Here is an 18,771-nt window from a genome sequence, read left to right on the forward strand (position 1 = left end):
TTGCTAATCTTTGATATATCCAAGACTCTAATTTCCACCAATGTCCCATCCATCTAGTATTTATTATATGGAAAATAATTCAATTTTTGTGGGTTTTTTAAACAAATAATTAATCATTCATGTAATTAAACTGTCATTTAAAAGGTTAAAATTCTGGAAATGATTGAATATTTGATCATTTTGATCAGGGCTGAAGTAGATTAAGTGATTTATGAAAAAAAAGCAAAAAAAAAATGTTGACATATGAGGATTTTATTGCTGATTTTGTGCATGTACATTTTTGCCACAAAGGTGTCCAAAGGGTGCAAAATATGAAATCTGGCACTACATAAAAAATAATAATGCAATCAAAACAATTTTGTTACTAATCTTTGCCATATCTAAGACTCTAATTACCACCAATGCCCCATCTGTCTACTGTTTGTTTTATGGAAAATAATCAATTTTTTGTGTTTTTTTCCAAAAAAATTGCAATACTTCAAATAATTTAACTGTCATTTAAAGGGTTAAAATCCTGAAAATAATTTCATGTTTGGTAGTTTTGAGTAGGTCTGAAATTGATTAAGTGATTTATGAAAAAAAAAGCAAGATAAAATATTGATGTATTATGATTTAAGAGCAGTTTTTTGGTGCGTGTACATTTTTGCCACGAAGGTGTCCAGAGGGTGCAAAATGCATCGAGCAAGTATGGATGACGTGTAAGAGTAAAAAATATTAGATTTCAAAAATTTTATAAAAAAGTAGATTTTCTGCAAAAATTCATACCACTTGCTGCAACATAGTCAAAATGATAATTAAATGAAAAAAAAAATTTGAAAAAAATGTACAAAAATGCCCGAGGAGGGCATGAGGGTTAAGGGCCTTGCAGTCACAAGCAGTGCAGCTGCCATACCAGACAGTGATGCAGCCTGTTAGGATGCTCTCTATAGTGCAGCTGTCATACCAGACAGTGATACAGCCTGTTAGGACGCTCTCTATAGTGCAACTGCCATACCAGACAGTGATACAGCCTGTTAGGACGCTCTCTATAGTGCAGCTGTCATACCAGACAGTGATGCAGCCTGTTAGGATGCTCTCTATAGTGCAGCTGTCATACCAGACAGTGATGCAGCCTGTTAGGATGCTCTCTATAGTGCAGCTGTCATACCAGACAGTGATGCAGCCTGTTAGGATGCTCTCTATAGTGCAGCTGCCATACCAGACAGTGATGCAGCCTGTTAGGATGCTCTCTATAGTGCAGCTGTCATACCAGACAGTGATGCAGCCTGTTAGGATGCTCTCTATAGTGCAGCTGCCATACCAGACAGTGATGCAGCCTGTTAGGATGCTCTCTATAGTGCAGCTGTCATACCAGACAGTGATACAGCCTGTTAGGATGCTCTCTATAGTGCAGCTGCCATACCAGACAGTGATGCAGCCTGTTAGGATGCTCTCTATAGTGCAGCTGTCATACCAGACAGTGATGCAGCCTGTTAGGATGCTCTCTATAGTGCAGCTGCCATACCAGACAGTGATGCAGCCTGTTAGGATGCTCTCTATAGTGCAGCTGTCATACCAGACAGTGATGCAGCCTGTTAGGATGCTCTCTATAGTGCAGCTGCCATACCAGACAGTGATGCAGCCTGTTAGGATGCTCTCTATAGTGCAGCTGCCATACCAGACAGTGATGCAGCCTGTTAGGATGCTCTCTATAGTGCAGCTGCCATACCAGACAGTGATGCAGCCTGTTAGGATGCTCTCTATAGTGCAGCTGTCATACCAGACAGTGATGCAGCCTGTTAGGATGCTCTCTATAGTGCAGCTGTCATACCAGACAGTGATACAGCCTGTTAGGATGCTCTCTATAGTGCAGCTGTCATACCAGACAGTGATGCAGCCTGTTAGGATGCTCTCTATAGTGCAGCTGTCATACCAGACAGTGATGCAGCCTGTTAGGATGCTCTCTATAGTGCAGCTGTCATACCAGACAGTGATGCAGCCTGTTAGGATGCTCTCTATAGTGCAGCTGTCATACCAGACAGTGATGCAGCCTGTTAGGATGCTCTCTATAGTGCAGCTGTCATACCAGACAGTGATGCAGCCTGTTAGGATGCTCTCTATAGTGCAGCTGTCATACCAGACAGTGATGCAGCCTGTTAGGATGCTCTCTATAGTGCAGCTGTCATACCAGACAGTGATGCAGCCTGTTAGGATGCTCTCTATAGTGCAGCTGCCATACCAGACAGTGATGCAGCCTGTTAGGATGCTCTCTATAGTGCAGCTGTCATACCAGACAGTGATGCAGCCTGTTAGGATGCTCTCTATAGTGCAGCTGTCATACCAGACAGTGATGCAGCCTGTTAGGATGCTCTCTATAGTGCAGCTGTCATACCAGACAGTGATGCAGCCTGTTAGGATGCTCTCTATAGTGCAGCTGTCATACCAGACAGTGATGCAGCCTGTTAGGATGCTCTCTATAGTGCAGCTGTCATACCAGACAGTGATGCAGCCTGTTAGGATGCTCTTTATAGTGCAGCTGTCATACCAGACAGTGATGCAGCCTGTTAGGATGCTCTCTATAGTGCAGCTGTCATACCAGACAGTGATGCAGCCTGTTAGGATGCTCTCTATAGTGCAGCTGTCATACCACACAGTGATGCAGCCTGTTAGGATGCTCTCTATAGTGCAGCTGTCATACCAGACAGTGATGCAGCCTGTTAGGATGCTCTCTATAGTGCAGCTGTCATACCACACAGTGATGCAGCCTGTTAGGATGCTCTCTATAGTGCAGCTGTCATACCAGACAGTGATGCAGCCTGTTAGGATGCTCTCTATAGTGCAGCTGTCATACCAGACAGTGATGCAGCCTGTTAGGATGCTCTCTATAGTGCAGCTGTCATACCAGACAGTGATGCAGCCTGTTAGGATGCTCTCTATAGTGCAGCTGTCATACCAGACAGTGATGCAGCCTGTTAGGACGCTCTCTATAGTGCAGCTGCCATACCAGACAGTGATACAGCCTGTTAGGACGCTCTCTATAGTGCAGCTGTCATACCAGACAGTGATGCAGCCTGTTAGGATGCTCTCTATAGTGCAGCTGTCATACCAGACAGTGATGCAGCCTGTTAGGATGCTCTCTATAGTGCAGCTGTCATACCAGACAGTGATGCAGCCTGTTAGGATGCTCTCTATAGTGCAGCTGTCATACCAGACAGTGATGCAGCCTGTTAGGATGCTCTCTATAGTGCAGCTGTCATACCAGACAGTGATGCAGCCTGTTAGGATGCTCTCTATAGTGCAGCTGTCATACCAGACAGTGATACAGCCTGTTAGGATGCTCTCTATAGTGCAGCTATAGAAGCTGGTGAGGATAACCGGAGGTATTCCAAACTTCTTGAGCCTGCGCAGGAAGAAGAGACGCTGACGGTCAGATCTCACAATCATGTTGGTGTGATGGGACCAGGTGAGGTCATCAGAGAGGTGTACGCCGAGGAACTTAACACTACTGACTTTCTCCACTTCATCCCAGAGTGACCGCCCTTCTGCTGCTTCCTGTAGTCCACAATCATCTCCTTCGTTTTGCTGGTGTTTAGACAGAGATTATTGTTGTGGCACCACTGTGACAGAGCGCTTACCTCGTCTCTATAGGCAGTTTCATCTCCATCTGTGGTGAGGCCTAGGATGGTAGTGTCATCAGCACATTTGAAGATGAGGTTGGAGGCGTGTTTAGCTACACTGTAAAAACGAAAAATTTGAGAAAACTCAAAATTTCAAGGCAACTTACTGCACTCGATTTTTGAGTTTTGATCCCAACTCAAACTCTAAGAAATTCACTCACAGTTGAGCCAACTTATTATTTCTTGTTCCAATTATTTATTTTTCACAGGTATATAAACTTCAGATTTTAAGTATTGCCTACAAAGAATTCCAAATGATTCAAGTTATGCTAACTTATTATATCTTGTTCAGATAATTTATCTTGCCCATGTTTATGAGCCTCAAAATGTAAGTTACATACCAAGAGTTCCAATTTTTTTTTTTTAAGTTGTGCCAACTTATTATATTGTGGTGTGGGAGAAAGAGGCTGCAGAGATGTCCGGAGTCGCAAACCCCGCCCCGTTCTCAACTAAGGAGTCAAATTGAGCATGCGCAGAGGAGTTGGCCTGGCCTGGCCAACTACAATTTGTATATTTTGACAACGCAGGTTGTAAGGTCAGATCAACTTTTAACAAGAAACTCAATAAAGTAAGCTGATCTAATTACTTTGTTATCGTTTATGGTGCAATTAATTATTTTTGGCTCAGCTAAACAAAAAATCATAGTAAGGCGAGTAATTTTAAGTTCTGTTTTTTACAGTGTACACAGTCATGAGTGTACAGGGAGTACAGGAGGGGGCTGAGTACGCATCCCTGGGGGGCCCCCGTGCTCAGAATCAGCGTGGACGAAATACTGTCACCCACCCTCACCACCTGCGGTCTGTTTGTCAGGAAGTCCATTATCCGGTTGCAGAGATGAGAGTTCAAACCCAAATCTTTGAGCTTCAGGATGAGTTTGGCTGGGATGATTGTGTTGAATGCCGAGCTGTAATCTATGAACAGCATTCTCACATATGTGTTCTTTCTGTCCAGGTGTGTGAGAGCAGTGTGTACTGTTAGTGCAATGGCGTCCTCTGTAGATCTATTGGAACGGTATGCAAACTGGTGAGGGTCTATATAGGCCTTTCTCTCGCTTCCGGGGTCGACATTTCCGGTCTAGACAGTTCTGTGTAAAATCATTTCCGTTTGGAGCGTTCGTACTTCTGCCATGGCGCAAGTGACTAGCAAGTGTTTTTGCAGCGTACCGCTGTGCTCTAATTCCAAACAAAAACAGCCTTATTTGAGTTTCCACTCGTTCCCAGCTGACGAGGAACTCAGAAAGAAGTGGTTGATAGCCATTAGAAGGAGTGAGGGGCCGAATTTCTAGGTTATTAGGAACAGCACGCACATTTTGAGCCGCAAGACATCTACGTTACGGCAAAGGGCAAAACGTGGCTGAAGAAAGGTGCTATACCGCGTCGTTTCAGCTGGACTCGGCCAGCGAGGCAGTCTGTGTACAGCAGAGTGAAATCCTGCCTCGGAGATTCTGCTCCATTGGACGAGGAGGGCGCGATGGTGGAGCGGGCTGTCTGTGAGATGGAGGTTGAGGGAGAGGGGAGCGCCGCTGTGTGGGACCACGAGTACGTGACTCGGCCGCCTCCCGGTGAGTAGCAGCTAGCTACTATCCATTTTAGACAGAACAGCTGTTATAATGATAGCTGAATCAGAATGCAAGTTGTGATAACATTGTATTTCCTTAGATTATTTAGGTTATTGTTCAAAGTGGAACGATTTTATAGCGCAGTGTTTTTCAACCATGGTCCTGCCAACACACCCAATTTTAAGTAATCAGCTGATTTACAGCCTATTATTGAGTTAGTGTGTTAAATCAATGAAAGTACTAAAATCTAATGGGCAATAGACCTCCAGGACCATGGCAACTGAAACTGTAAATGCTTGCATGTTTGTTTTCCTTGTTAAACGGCAGTTTTCTGACTAAGATAGTGTATAAGGATGGTTCTGCTGCAAATTGGTTAAATATAGAAAGATAGCTTTTTTTATTCTGAACAAAACGTAGCAGCAAGACAGTTGGTTTTTTTGTTGAAATACAAAGATTTACAAAGTAACTGTTTAATCTGTCTACTACTCATGTTTGTGCTGGACATTACATTATTTTTTTTCCAGTTAATTTGTTAGGGTTTTACTAGGGGTTACTTTTGGTATAAAACTTTCTAGTGTCAGTTTGTAGTGAATCATGTTATGATCAATCTGAAAATAATGTTTTGATTGAATTTGTTTCTGTTTTGATTAACAGGAGCTGTTGAGGAGTTGCTTGGAAAAATCAAAGCTCTCGAGGAGCAGCTTGAGAGGTTGACAGTTATCAGGACACAGCTCAGCAGATTTTGTGTTTCTGATGACAATTTTAAATATTACACCAAATTCCCTTCTGAGCAGCACTTCATTGTTTTTTGGAGCTCTATTGAGCCATCAGCAAGCAGACTCGTCTACTGGAGCAAAGCACAAAAAATGGGAAAAGAGGCCGCTGCGAACGCAACGCCAAGTCCATCTCGCAAGCTACAGCTGATTGACGAGTTCTTCATGTATTCCCTTCGCACTGCAGTGGGTTTAAAGGAGAAAGTTTTGGCTGACATGTTTGAAGTGAGCCTTTCAAGTGTCAGCAGGGTGATCATTACAAGGGCCAACTACCTTTATGCAGTCCTTGGTTCAGTTCCAATATGGATGACACGGGAACAAGTGAGGAGACACCTTCCCTCAAAGTTTCAAAAATATTGCCAGAATGTCCGAGTGATTCTGGACTGCACTGAGCTGCGTTGTGAGTCGCCAAATGCAATCACTTTACACTGTGAGACTTTCTCCACGTACAAGTCTCATACAACCTTCAAGGGTCTCATTGGGGTTTCTCCAAGTGGTGTCGTCACGTTTGTCTCCAGGCTTTTCACCGGTGCTGTCTCAGACAAGGAGATCACTCGGTTGTCTGGTATTATTGACTTGTTGGAGGAAGGGGATGAAGTCATGGCAGACAAAGGTTTTCTTATTGAGAACTTGTTGTCTGTTGCTGGAGCAAAACGTATTATTCCACCTTTCAAACACAAGGCTCAGTTTACAAAGGAAGAGACAGAACAAACTCAAGCCATTGCACGGTTGAGGATTCTGGTAGAAAGAGTCATTCGCAGAGTGAAAGAATTTCATATATTTGACTCTGTAATTCCTCTCACCCTAGCAGGCAGCATAAATCAAATATGGGTCAACTGCTGTCTGCTGGTGATCTACCAAGGACCCATGGAACTTGAACAACGCTGACTGAAACACCAAGCAGCCTTTTGTCAGTCTACGTCAGACAAGAAAGTAAGTGTGTGTGTGTGTGTGTGTGTGTGTGTGTGTGTGTGTGTGTGTGTGTGTGTGTGTGTGTGTGTGTGTAAATAAATAAGCATTGATATTAACAGCCTTTATTAATTCTGCACCATTTATCCTAAGAGGAAAGGCTAGGCTAATTTATTTCTGTAGCACATTTTATACACATTCGCAATCCAAAAAATTTACTACGTACAAAAATGCATAAAAGTATTAAGACATTCCTGAGATGTAAGAGACTTTTAGCTAAACATGAAACTAACACAACATAGTGCTTTAAAACTAGGAACTAAAACTAACAATTTTGCAATTTACAAGTAGTAACAGATTTTTAATAATTTCAACAGGTTTGGATGCTTTTGCTTCTGTATAAATGTTCAGAGGGATAATATTTGTGCAAAAAAGAATCATTTGGAAAGATAGGCCTCAATATATACATTGTAATAGAACAGGTCCAGTTTCTCTTTCAGTTGTCCAATGAATGCCTCATCTCTCCAGATTCTCTCCACAGTAAAGTCATTGTTTGTGTCAGTGATGAAGTCACACCAAGCCAGGCCAGTGATTGCTAACTGACCTTGAACTTGACTATAGTATTTGTGTGACTTTTTCAGGTGTGCTTTTCCATCAGCAAGTCGAACATGGTGAACCTGGGTGATCGAGTCGACATTGGGGCACTTCACTTCCACTATTCCAAATGGTGGGTTTTCCGTCGGGTCAACCACTTTGCCATCAGGACTGGCACCAAGATGGGGAGCATCAGAATGGACCACCAAACCACAGGGCAACACATTGACCTTGAAGCTCTCAGCGTACCTTGTCAAGACCTCAGGCTCAAGTTCAAGTCCACGCTTCATAGATTCAGTTTGGCACACTCCTTTCATGATGCGCAAAGACAAAGCCTGGGCAGACGAGTCTCCACGGACATGCGCAGCTTCATGAAAGCGACTGGCAGTGAGACGTGGGTGGCGCATTAGATTCCACAGCTTGCATTTGCTCTGTTCCCTTGTTTCCTTTTCAATTGAAATGGACAGTTCCCTTGATACCTGAAGACTTTGCAGGTGGTAAAAGTGGTGGACATTGAGGACAAAATGTACATTTTGTGATAGCCTGTAATTTTGCAGTGGCAGATCTGGGAATTTTGCAGTGGCAGATCTGGGAACACAGGACCTGGAACGTGTGTGCTGATGTCGACAGTTTTATCTGGTGGACACTGGTAGGACAAAACACACCCACGTGGCACCAGTCCAAATATTGATTCTACCAGTGTCATCTCATTCATCCCCGAAAGAACCTGACAGACAAGGGGTTGTGGGTCTAAACCCCGCAAGGCATGTGCAGATGCCATTACGGTGTCATCAGGAAGTGGCCCTGAAAAAAAGGCTCTTTTAATGTTTTGTAATGTGTACATATTTTTTTAAATGTTTTGATTTTATGTTGTATGTCCAATTTTACATGTAAATAATTGTCAACCTAGATAAACACCTATAAAATGGACATAAAGGAGAAAGGAGGTGTGAAATTGACTTTTTCTGTAGTAAAACATGATCGTTTTGGTGAATAGCCCACCTTCATTCTCCTACAGTTTTCTGAGATAAAGCAATTTTGTTTTGTCCAAACAGGCTTTAGAATGGGTGCTATTCTGGTAGTTTGTGTTGATTAGACACCATATGACATACATTGGTGTTGCATTTAATTTGTTTGTGTGTCTCACCTGTGTATGCTTTGTAAAGTGTTGATTTAATTCCACTGCTGCCAGATGATTTTGGTTTTCTTACGCAGAGCTGATCTACAGGTTCAGGTTGGATACCCTAAAATAAATCCATGCTTCTTTTAAATATTCATTTAAGGCTATTGGGCAAATGTAATCATTTCAGCCATTACTAACAGGAAATAATAAGCTATTATTTACCTGAGTGCGAGGTCTGTGCCAAGTGTGAGGCTTGTGCAACTGGGATGGGGACAACCTTGGTTCCCATTGTACTGTAGTGGGCAGTCTGGTATAGCAGTGCCACTGTGGTTACACAGACCTTTACCGGCTGCACATGTACACATGTGCCATTTGAGGTGTGTTCTCTGTTCAGTAACCAGAGATATCTGTAGTGGTGTTAAGCCAGGAATGTAATGGATTCAGAATAACTTTATGATTTTATAGTCCACTGCCATTTGGAAACAAACAGTGGGACTCGGTGTATATGATCTGCAAATCCTGGCACAGATTTTACATGTTTTTAGCTCTTTGAATACAATGGAACCAGTTAAATACATAACTGGTGGAATATACTTCACTAAGCATATCCTAAATTGTATATCTACTAATTAGTGATTAGGAGGGAAAGAGCTCTGTCCATTTAAAATAACTGTGCTTTTGGGTTTGTGGGTCACATGCACTAGGAACCCTATCCTTCGCCTTAGGTAAACCTTACCTCTTTGTTAAAGTAGAATGAAGAATAGTGTTTACTGCTGAACTGAACAAAGAACTGCAACAGCAGAACAAAAGCATGGGGTGTAGTTTAGTCTCATAGTTTAATAAGTGAGATGTAGTCTAGCAAAATACTTCTACTAAAATATACCCCAGAACATTTAGAAACAACTGTAGTCCGCATCCATTTTAATTTCACTTTATTTAGCTTAGTCCCCTACTTCATACGTGTATTTTTCAAAAACACTAGCTACTTTCCATTCATCTACGCGTGTGTCCCTCAAGACTGGCACTAGGAAACATCTGTAACGGTAAGTGGCTGTTAGAAAGGTGTGTGTGTGGGAGAGGTACAAAAAAAACTTAACAGAGCATCAGGTTGTAATAACTAGTAAATCTATTTGGGGAAATTAAAATGGGTTAGCGGACTGCAGTGCTGTAACCGTGAGCTTTGACCTCTAGCTTGTGTGGTTCCTCGCTTTTTTTTAAGGACCGGTAGCACCGAGCCCTTACATGGATCTCCTTATCTACAACATTGGACACTGAACACACAAAATCATAAGACACAATAACGCAGGCACTTATAATAGTACAATAAAACAATAGTACAATTTAAATGCTTTATTTAAAAATAAGATAAACAGTTTGATGAAGGCATAAATGATGGAATGTTGAGTGAGCACGGAGCTAAGACGCTAGCTAGGCATGCTAGCTAGTTAACTTGGCTACACTACAAGGCTAAACTACAGAACTGGATCCATTTACCTTCATAATAAAAAATAAACTGCTCGAAAAAAACTTGTATCCTTTATCGAGTTTCGCTCGTTTGGTCCTCGATAGCTCCTCGACGGTTCTGGCAACATCGTCCTGCCTAAAGCGCGGAAGGTCAGCCAAAGATGGAGAGTAATAAAACGCATCCATTCTCGTAGCGGTGCTGCTAACCGGAAATAGGTTTACACGTCACCTCGCCCGGAACTTGACCCCTCCTCCTTGCGTGAAAAAGGCCTATTGGCTGGAAGCGTAGAACAGATGTGAGTTTTGACCAGCCGCTCAAAGCACTTCGTAACTGTTGATGTCAGTGCAACAGGGCGGTAGTCCTTCAGACAAGTGGCAGTAGGTTTCTTGGGAACTGGAACACTACTGTTATCACTACTATTAGTGTTGTTAGTTATCTGTACTGGCAAGTCCGGGTATCTGCTCTGGGTATGTGTGTAAATCATTTCGATTAGCTAACGTCTGCCTTGCACAAAATCTGGTAATAAACTGCTACATCTTTGTGTATCATTGAAATATTAACCACACATTCCAATAGAAATTGGCACAGCTTTTAAAGCTTGGTTGTAATATAATGTTATTGATGGTAGGTTAGTTTCTCCCAATATGTTTTGTGCCGTTTCAATTAGCAAAGCGCCATTTTTAAATGGAGGGGTTTGAGTGGGGAAACCGCGACGGGGGTGTAGTTGCAGCTCTTAAGTAACGCCAATGTACACACTTCAAATTAAGATCTTCAAAAACGAAAATGTATTAGCATAACGTGATTGCTAATATACACATTAAACCGTTATGACATTTGACCTCTGCTATAAAAGACAAAAAAATCAGAACATAGTTTATTGCCTGCACTAACACTGGCAGAATAGTTACGTGTTAATACAAAACTGTATTTAAAAACTGTACAAGAACTAAACAGTGATGGATCTATCAATCCTGTTCATTCTGTACAGAAAATGAAAATATCTCCCAGTGTTGAGGAACTTAAGCATTTTTCAATATGCAATTGCATAATCAATGCTCTCATCATCCAGCAGGGAGCAGTATGTGCCCAGAGAAACGTTCACAGCCCTGGTACTGTAGCACGGAGAAGCTGCTATTCAAGCTGACACACTCAAACTGTTATTGGACTAGACTCGGTTATTAAGCAAAGGATGTGAACAGCTCAGATCATCAAAAAAGATCATAAACTTGTAGCTTGACCTGGAAAAGTAATTGCAACGCAACCCTGGGCAGCGCGATTCATCGCTATATTGCTGTTTTAATAAATACATAAGAAAAGTAAGTACTAAATTTAATTAATTTAATTCATATTAGGATTGCGTGCGGGAGCGACAGAAATGTGTATGTGGCGGGTGCGGGATTAAAACAAGCGATTTTTTGGCGGGAGCGGGACTAAAAAAAGCGGGAACGGGATTAAAAAAGCGGTCACGCGCAGACCTCTAGTCTAGAACCTTCTCCCGCCTGGACTGACTGAAAGCGATTTTTTTATCCGTTGGAGATTTCATTCACTGAGGTAAGAAATTAACTTTTTTATCTGGTTTCTTTTAATTTTGTTATCAATGTGTAAAAGAATAAATATACAAAGAAAGAAAGAAAATTACCTGAGGATATAATGCCTGACGTTATCTTTAATTCAAACCTAGCTAAGTTGGCTAGCTAGCTTGATACTAGCTAGAACGACCGTTAGTCATTTGTTATGGCTAAGAAGAATAATCTGTGGGGGAAAATATACACATTTTAAACACTGTTTACACATTTTCGATGTAACCCACCTAGATTTAGTTAATTAATTTTCCTAGACCAGCTAAGACACAAGTGCAAATGTTCGATGTTGCTAGGCTAGCTAACCTACCATAGAACATATTGTGTATAGCAGAAAAGAGTATTGTCTTATGGATAAACAGCTACTAATCATTCTTGTAATGGGTCCACGCAAGATAGCGGTTTTCTCGTTTTGGTGCTCTTTGATCTGGAAAGTAACATGTGGTGGTTGTTTTTGCCTCCGTTTATTCTAGCTGAATTTTAAAATTTGTGAGCGAGTACATGACGAGGCTTTTAGAATTTTCGAATTTGCCTCTACAGAGAGTGATTTTGGTAAATCACAGGTACTTAAAAAGATCAGACGAACTGATAAATGCAAAACGCTACTAGTCCTCTTTTATTTATATGATAACGAGGTAGTTTCTGTCTCTGTCGTTTAGTCCAAGGTGGAGTGTCTGGACAGGATGACGGAAGTGTTGCAGGACAACCTGGCTGAGATAAAGCGAGATGCCGAGGTGACGCACACGTTTCTGGGGAACATGACCAGGTCCCCTGCAGTGGTCGAAAGCCCACTACTGGAAGCCCACTAGGTTGGTCTTGTGCACAGCATAACGTGTAATTATAATAGCATTTCTATGTGTTTTAATAATGATTTTTCTCATAGAATTATAAGAATCAGGTTGCGAAGTATATGGAGCTCATGACGATTTGCCAGGAAAAAGATGAAACAATCTCCAAGTTGCAGACTGCTTTAGAGCAGAGTATTGAGACAGCTTCTGAATACGTAAGTGCTTTTAACTCTCTGATGAACATGACAAATACATAGTAATGTGTGGCAATACACAGTAGGATATCAGAGTACAGAAAATAGTGACATTGTAAGCGTTACAAAAGAGGTAAACCTGCCCTGACTATTTTGATACTGTGTTTTTCTTCAGAGGGCCTTTGTTGATGGCATTAAAGAGACTTTGAAAAAGAAAGACGAGCTTCTGGACCAGATGCAGCACGAGCAGCATTCACTCAAGGTGAACGAACTCTCCAATGATCTGACGAAGCAGGACCTGGTGTACAGAAACACCGTCTCCACGCTGGAGACAGAGAGGGCAGCAGCCACCCGTCTCACTGCTGAGACTCAGGCTTTGACCGGTAAGCTCGTCGAGTTCCAGCAGGTCACCGATTACATGAGCTCCAAGCACTGGAGACCGATTTAAGCATCCAGACAAACACAGTGGTTGATCTTTCTGAGGAATTTCAGAAAGCCAAAGCTCTTCTCGGGGACGGTGAAGAAGAGCGTACCCAGCAATCCAGCACCATCAGCTCCTTGAAGCTGGAGGTGGGGGAGCTCCAGCAGAAGCTCCACACACTTTCCCGGGAGTCCGACTGTGACTTCCAGAGAAACATCAAGGCAATCATGACAACTTTTAAATGAGAAGAGCCGGAAGATCGAGGCCCTGGAGACAGAGCTGAGCCGCACCAGAAAGGAGATGGAGAAAGTCCTTGAGGAGCTGAGGCAAGACAGATGCACTGCCCTGAGGGAACAGGCCCAGGAGGAGGTTTTAAAGTAAGACCCTTATTATTCGATCTTACTCAGCAATGCTCAAACTTTTGGTGGTGGTGTAGACTGCTTCCTGTTGGTTTGGCTTCCTGTTTCACCGGCACACGACAGCACGCAAACGCAGATTCACGTATCACATTAGCATAGTTTAGCCTTAGCCTAATACACTTACAATAAACACTACGATTCTAAATCAGTGTAATACATTTACCAACATCTAATTATTTTATCTCGTTTGTTTTCTCCCTGTTTCTTTCTTTCTCCCTCTGTTTTGTCTCCCTCTGCTTTGTCTCCCCTGTTTTTTTTTATAGCTACCGCTGAGGAACGGGCTCTCGTCAGGCTCGGCTCGGAGCTGGACAAGTTGGGTCCAACGTTCCGGCGAGGCTGCGAGTTATTTAGTCATCTCTTCTGTCTCCACAGCTGGCTCCGGGACACCTGTGGCAGCGTCGGCGTGGACTACGTCGACAACTGGGAGAGTTTCCGAGAGCGTCCATCACTCTACCGCCGAGATGGACTTCACCCCAGTCGCCTAGGCTCAGCAGTCCTCTCCAGGAACAACGAGGACGTGCTACACCGGGCCTGACCAGCCATTAAATTAAATGATCAACATGAAGTGAGCAGCAATATTAAGCTAAGGCTAGGACTTCTAAACATTAGATCGATTGCATCAAAAGCTGTGATGATGAACGAAATAATCTCAGATAACAGACTAAATGCACTCTGTTTAACAGAGACATGGGCTAGAGTAGACGAATATGTAAGTTTTAAGGAAGCAGCTCCTCCTGGATACAGTTATGTACATCAGCCCCATATCACAGGGCGTGGAGGTGGAGTAGCCACAATATATGACACAGATATAGGTCTTACTGTAAAACCAACCACCTCTATTAACTCATTTGAAGCTTTGATAGGTGAAATAGGCAATAAAACAAAGCTTAAACTAGTGACCATCTATCGACCGCCGGGTCCCTACTCAGAATTTCTTCAGGAATTCGCTGAGTTTCTTTCCGAACTAGTCTTAACCATCGAGTGATTTGTATTTGTGGGTGATTTCAACATTCATTATGAAAATGAATCAGACCCACTGAAAATCACGTTCGATTCCATCCTAGATTCAGTAGGTATAGCCCAAAATGTGACAGGGCCTACCCACTGCTGAAACACACCTTAGACTTAATACTTATGGATTAAACATAGAACATTTGGCAGTCATCCCCCAAAATGACGCCATTTCAGATCATTCCCTACTAATATATGAAATGGCTTTATACGATGTACATCAGATGCGCCATACAAAAACCACGCGCACTATCACATCCGACACTGCAGCAACATTTATAAACTTACTGCCAGAGCTACCGAACACTATGCCACTGCAGCCCAATGAATTAGAACAGGCAACACAACAGTTTTATTTCACACTCAGCAATACCTTGGACAGTGTAGCTCCAGTTAAAACAAAATGAATTAGGGAGAAAAAGCTTTCTCCATGGTATGACGACCACACTCGTCTTCTAAAACAGGCAGCTCGAGCAGCGGAGCACAAATGGAGATCCACCTCACTAGAAGTGTTTAGAATCACATGGAAAGACGCCATAGTCAAATATAGACATGCCCTAAAAAAAGCTAGAGCCGCATACTATTCGACACTAATAGAAAACAACAAAAATAACCCTAGATTTCTCTTCGCGACGGTATCTAAACTAACAAGAAATATCAATGACACTAGTTCTAATACAGCACTTACACACACTAGTGATGAATTTTTTTTAACTTTTTAAATAATAAAATAGATAATTTCCGACTACAGTCATAATACATCACAGCCTAACCTCCAATCCAACCCCAGTAGTTTAGTTATTAGTAACTATGCATCCAAAAATATTACTGAGCTAAATGGCTTTGATTCTACAGTTGTGATCAAATTTATTCAACCCCCAATGCTGCGAAGGGTTTTATGGAATTCAGTGCACATTTGTAATTGTGTTCATAATGAAATCTTACAAGGACTTGTTAAAGAACTAAATGCAACTAAGATAGCATCAATTTTTTTTGTCATAAAGTATTAAATGGCCTTTTTGTGATTTCTTCATTGACACAATTATTCAACCCCTTTACGACTACCACTCCTAAGAACAGAGGTTCATTCCAGTGTTTTCCATCAGGTATTGAAAACATCTGTGGATGTCAACGAGCAGCAATCAAGCATGATAAGCACCAATTAGGCAGATTTAAAAGGACTGTGATACTCATCTCCTTCTAGACATCTACTGGTGTGTTTCCAAGCATGGTGAAGGCAAGAGAATGGTCCCAGAAGACAAGAGAAGAGGTTATTGCTCTTCACAAGAATGGCAATGGATATAAAAAGATTGCGAAGTTGTTAAATATTCCAAGAGACACTATCGGAAGTATCATTCGCAAGTTCAAGTTAAAGGGCACAGTGGAAACGTTACCTGGTCGTGGCAGAAGATCCTGACCGCGACTGCTGTGCGCTACCTGAAGCGTAATGTGGAGAAAAATCCCCGCGTGACTGCTAAGGAACAGAAAAAAGACCTGTCAGATGTGGGCACTGAAGTTTCAGCTCAGACAATAAGGCGCGCACTGCATAACGAAGACCTCCATGCCAGAACGCCCAGACGCACCCCCTTGCTGACTCCAAAGAACAAGAAAAGTCGACTGCAGTATGCCAAAAGTCATGTGGACAAGCCACAAAGGTTTTGGAACGGTGTACTGTGGTCAGATGAAACTAAATTAGAACTGTTTGGGACAATGGACCAGCGCTATGTTTGGAGAAGGAAGAACCAGGCTTATGAACAAAAGAACACCTTGCCTACTGTGAAGCATGGCGGGGGGTCAATTATGCTTTGGGGCTGTTTTGCTTCTAATGGTACAGGAAAGCTTCAACGTGTGCAGGGTACCATGAATTCCCTTCAGTACCAGGAGATCTTGGAGGAAAATGTGATGGAGTCAGTCACAAACCTGCGGCTTGGGAGACGTTGGACCTTCCAACAGGACAATGATCCGAAGCACACATCCAAGTCCACTAGAGCATGGTTGAACATGAAAGGCTGGAACATTCTAGAGTGGCCATCGCAATCACCAGACTTAAATCCAATTGAGAACCTCTGGTGGGACCTAAAGAAGGCAGTTGCAGTGCGCAAGCCTAAGAATGTGACTGAACTGGAGGCTTTTGCCCATGAAGAATGGGCTAAGATACCCATAGGTCGCTGCAAGACACTTGTGTCAAGCTATGCTTCACGCTTGAAAGCTGTCATAACTGGAAAAGGATGTTGTACTAAGTACTAAAAAATAATGTCACTAGGGGGTTGAATAAAACTGATAATGATGTGAGCACAGTAAAGACATTTGTGGTTATTCCATCATAAATATTATGTTATGTTTGTCTAATTTATAAGTGCATCTTTGATATAATTGTAAATAAGATGACTGAAATGATCAAAATCAATGTCAAACTGGCCAAAACACTTTATTTCAGTGGGGGTTGAATAAATTTGATCACAACTGTATATTCGACCTAGTTCCAACCTGTCTATTTAAAGACCTGCTCCCAGCCATTGCAGGGCCCTTACTTAATATGATTAATTCTTCCCTTAACCTAGGCTACATGCCCAAACAATTAAAATGCGCCATAATTAGACCATTGATTAAAAAACAGAATCTCGATCCGCAGATTCTAGCCAACTATAGACCCATTTCTAATCTCCCATTTATCTCTAAAATTCTAGAAAAAGCAGTTTCCAATCAGTTAAACCACTATCTCCAATCAAATAGTATCCATGAAAAGTTCCAATCAGGATTTAGACCAAACCACAGCACTGCAACAGCTTTACTCGGGGTAGTGAATGATTTACTAATATCGGCTGATAATGGGCTCGTCTCGTTCCTTATACTGTTAGATCTTAGTGCAGCTTTTGATACTGTAGACCACAACATTTTGCTGGATAGACTAGAAAACACGGTAGGTATTAAAGGAGTCGCACTCTCCTGGTTTAGATCATATTTAACTGACCGCTTCCAATGTGTAAGTGTTAATAATAAAACCTCTAAATCTGTGCAGGTTAAATATGGTGTCCCATGTTACTCTTAGGCGAGATTATCCATAAGCACGACATCAGTTTCCACTCCTACGCAGACGGCACTCGGCTATATTTATAGGCAAAACCCGATGATTTAGGCGTAAACAGTAAAATCGAGAAATGTGTAGAAGAGATAAAACATTGGATGGCGTGTAACTTTCTAGCACAATCCCGATAAAACAACTAATAATAGTTGGGTCTAGGGCTGCGAGAGACGAGATACGTAATGTAGCATTGAATCTACATTCTTACTATAACCCCCAGCGCAGAGGTTAAGAACTTGGGCGTCACAATAGACCCAGCTCTCTCGTTCAATACACACATTAATAATATAACTAGGGTAGCGTTCTTTCACTTATGCAACATTGCTAAAATTAGAAACATATTAAATACTAGTGATGCGGAAAAACTAATCCATGCATTCATATCCTCTCGTCTAGATTATTGCAACAGTCTTCTAGCTGGATGTTCTGGTAAATTGATAAACAAACTCCAGCTGGTTCAGAACGCAGCAGCGCGAGTTTTAACAAAAACTAAAAAGTTTGATCACATTAGTCCCGTACTATCTTCATTACACTGGCTGCCAATTAGATTCCGTATTGACTATAAAATACTTTTATTGACATATAAAACACTGCACGGCTTAGCTCCAGGGTATCTTAGTCAACTTATTGAACAATATAACCCAGCACGTTCACTTCGTTCACAGGACGCAGGGTTATTAACTGTTCCTAGGATCAAAAAGATCACAGCAGGTGGAAGAGCCTTTTCTTTTAAAGCTCCACAATTGTGGAATAATCTTCCTGCCTCTATTCGGGACTCAGACACGGTCTCAATGTTTAAATCTCGACTAAAAACCTATCTGTTTACTTTGGCCTTTGATTAATCTGTTACATATTTACCACATCACGTATTTCTTTTCTCCGAGGTTCACCTGGGGAGTAACACTGCAGTCGGAGCCTACAATACCAGCATCACTGCTCCGACATGGAATGAAAGCCTGGCGTTCATCAACAGACATTTACAGTGACGATATCAAAAACCAGAACTTTCATTTTTACCTTTTACTTAGTCTGATTGTGTGACTTGTGTATTTGTCTGTATTTTGTGTAATTTGTGTGTTAACGGGCCGCCCAATGGAGGATGGGTTCCCTTTTGAGTCTTGGTTCTCCCGAGGTTTCTTCCTATTCCCCACCATCTAGGGAGTTTTTCCTCGCCACTGTCGCCTTTGGCTTGCTCATT

The 18,771-nt window shown here is 42.0% G+C and overlaps 2 protein-coding genes across 6 annotated transcripts; both read left to right on the forward strand.

The window, feature by feature from the left end:
- Positions 1-3,194: 3,194 nt before the first annotated feature.
- On the forward strand, positions 3,195-8,054 carry LOC143489235 (uncharacterized). Its single transcript, XM_076988115.1, has 4 exons — positions 3,195-4,679; positions 5,042-5,217; positions 5,869-6,920; positions 7,538-8,054. Exons 1-3 carry the CDS (start codon positions 4,570-4,572, stop codon positions 6,873-6,875), a joined length of 1,293 nt encoding a protein of 430 aa, XP_076844230.1. The 5' UTR covers positions 3,195-4,569; the 3' UTR covers positions 6,876-6,920; positions 7,538-8,054.
- Positions 8,055-11,036: 2,982 nt separating this feature from the next.
- LOC143489241 (uncharacterized) lies at positions 11,037-18,615 on the forward strand. 5 transcript variants are annotated; one of them, XM_076988127.1, is made up of 7 exons: positions 11,408-11,629; positions 12,318-12,467; positions 12,542-12,661; positions 12,816-13,023; positions 13,124-13,438; positions 13,853-14,045; positions 18,458-18,615. In XM_076988127.1, the coding sequence occupies exons 3-5, from the start codon at positions 12,569-12,571 to the stop codon at positions 13,159-13,161; spliced, it is 339 nt and encodes a 112-aa protein (XP_076844242.1). In that variant the 5' UTR covers positions 11,408-11,629; positions 12,318-12,467; positions 12,542-12,568; the 3' UTR covers positions 13,162-13,438; positions 13,853-14,045; positions 18,458-18,615. The 5 variants fall into 5 exon arrangements, 3 of the variants coding, with proteins under 3 accessions (XP_076844242.1, XP_076844241.1, XP_076844243.1); XR_013124609.1 differs by lacking the exons at positions 11,408-11,629; positions 18,458-18,615 and adding an exon at positions 11,037-11,394 and having other exon boundaries at positions 13,853-15,209; XR_013124608.1 differs by lacking the exon at positions 18,458-18,615 and having other exon boundaries at positions 11,403-11,629; positions 13,744-15,209.
- The last annotated feature ends 156 nt before the right edge of the window (positions 18,616-18,771 follow it).

The sequence above is a fragment of the Brachyhypopomus gauderio genome, unplaced genomic scaffold (genome assembly GCF_052324685.1).
Source record: "Brachyhypopomus gauderio isolate BG-103 unplaced genomic scaffold, BGAUD_0.2 sc60, whole genome shotgun sequence".
NCBI lineage: Eukaryota > Metazoa > Chordata > Actinopteri > Gymnotiformes > Hypopomidae > Brachyhypopomus > Brachyhypopomus gauderio.

Coding starts and splice junctions, on each gene's coding strand:
- LOC143489235 (XM_076988115.1), top strand. CDS start 4,570: ATGAACAGCATTCTCACATATGTGTTCTTTCTGTCCAGGTGTGTGAGA. Junction 4,680..5,041: donor TTGGAACGGTATGCAAACTG/GTGAGGGTCTAT, acceptor GCGTCGTTTCAG/CTGGACTCGGCCAGCGAGGC. Junction 5,218..5,868: donor CGTGACTCGGCCGCCTCCCG/GTGAGTAGCAGC, acceptor TTTGATTAACAG/GAGCTGTTGAGGAGTTGCTT.
- LOC143489241 (XM_076988127.1), top strand. CDS start 12,569: ATGGAGCTCATGACGATTTGCCAGGAAAAAGATGAAACAATCTCCAAG. Junction 12,662..12,815: donor TTGAGACAGCTTCTGAATAC/GTAAGTGCTTTT, acceptor GTTTTTCTTCAG/AGGGCCTTTGTTGATGGCAT. Junction 13,024..13,123: donor TGAGACTCAGGCTTTGACCG/GTAAGCTCGTCG, acceptor GATCTTTCTGAG/GAATTTCAGAAAGCCAAAGC.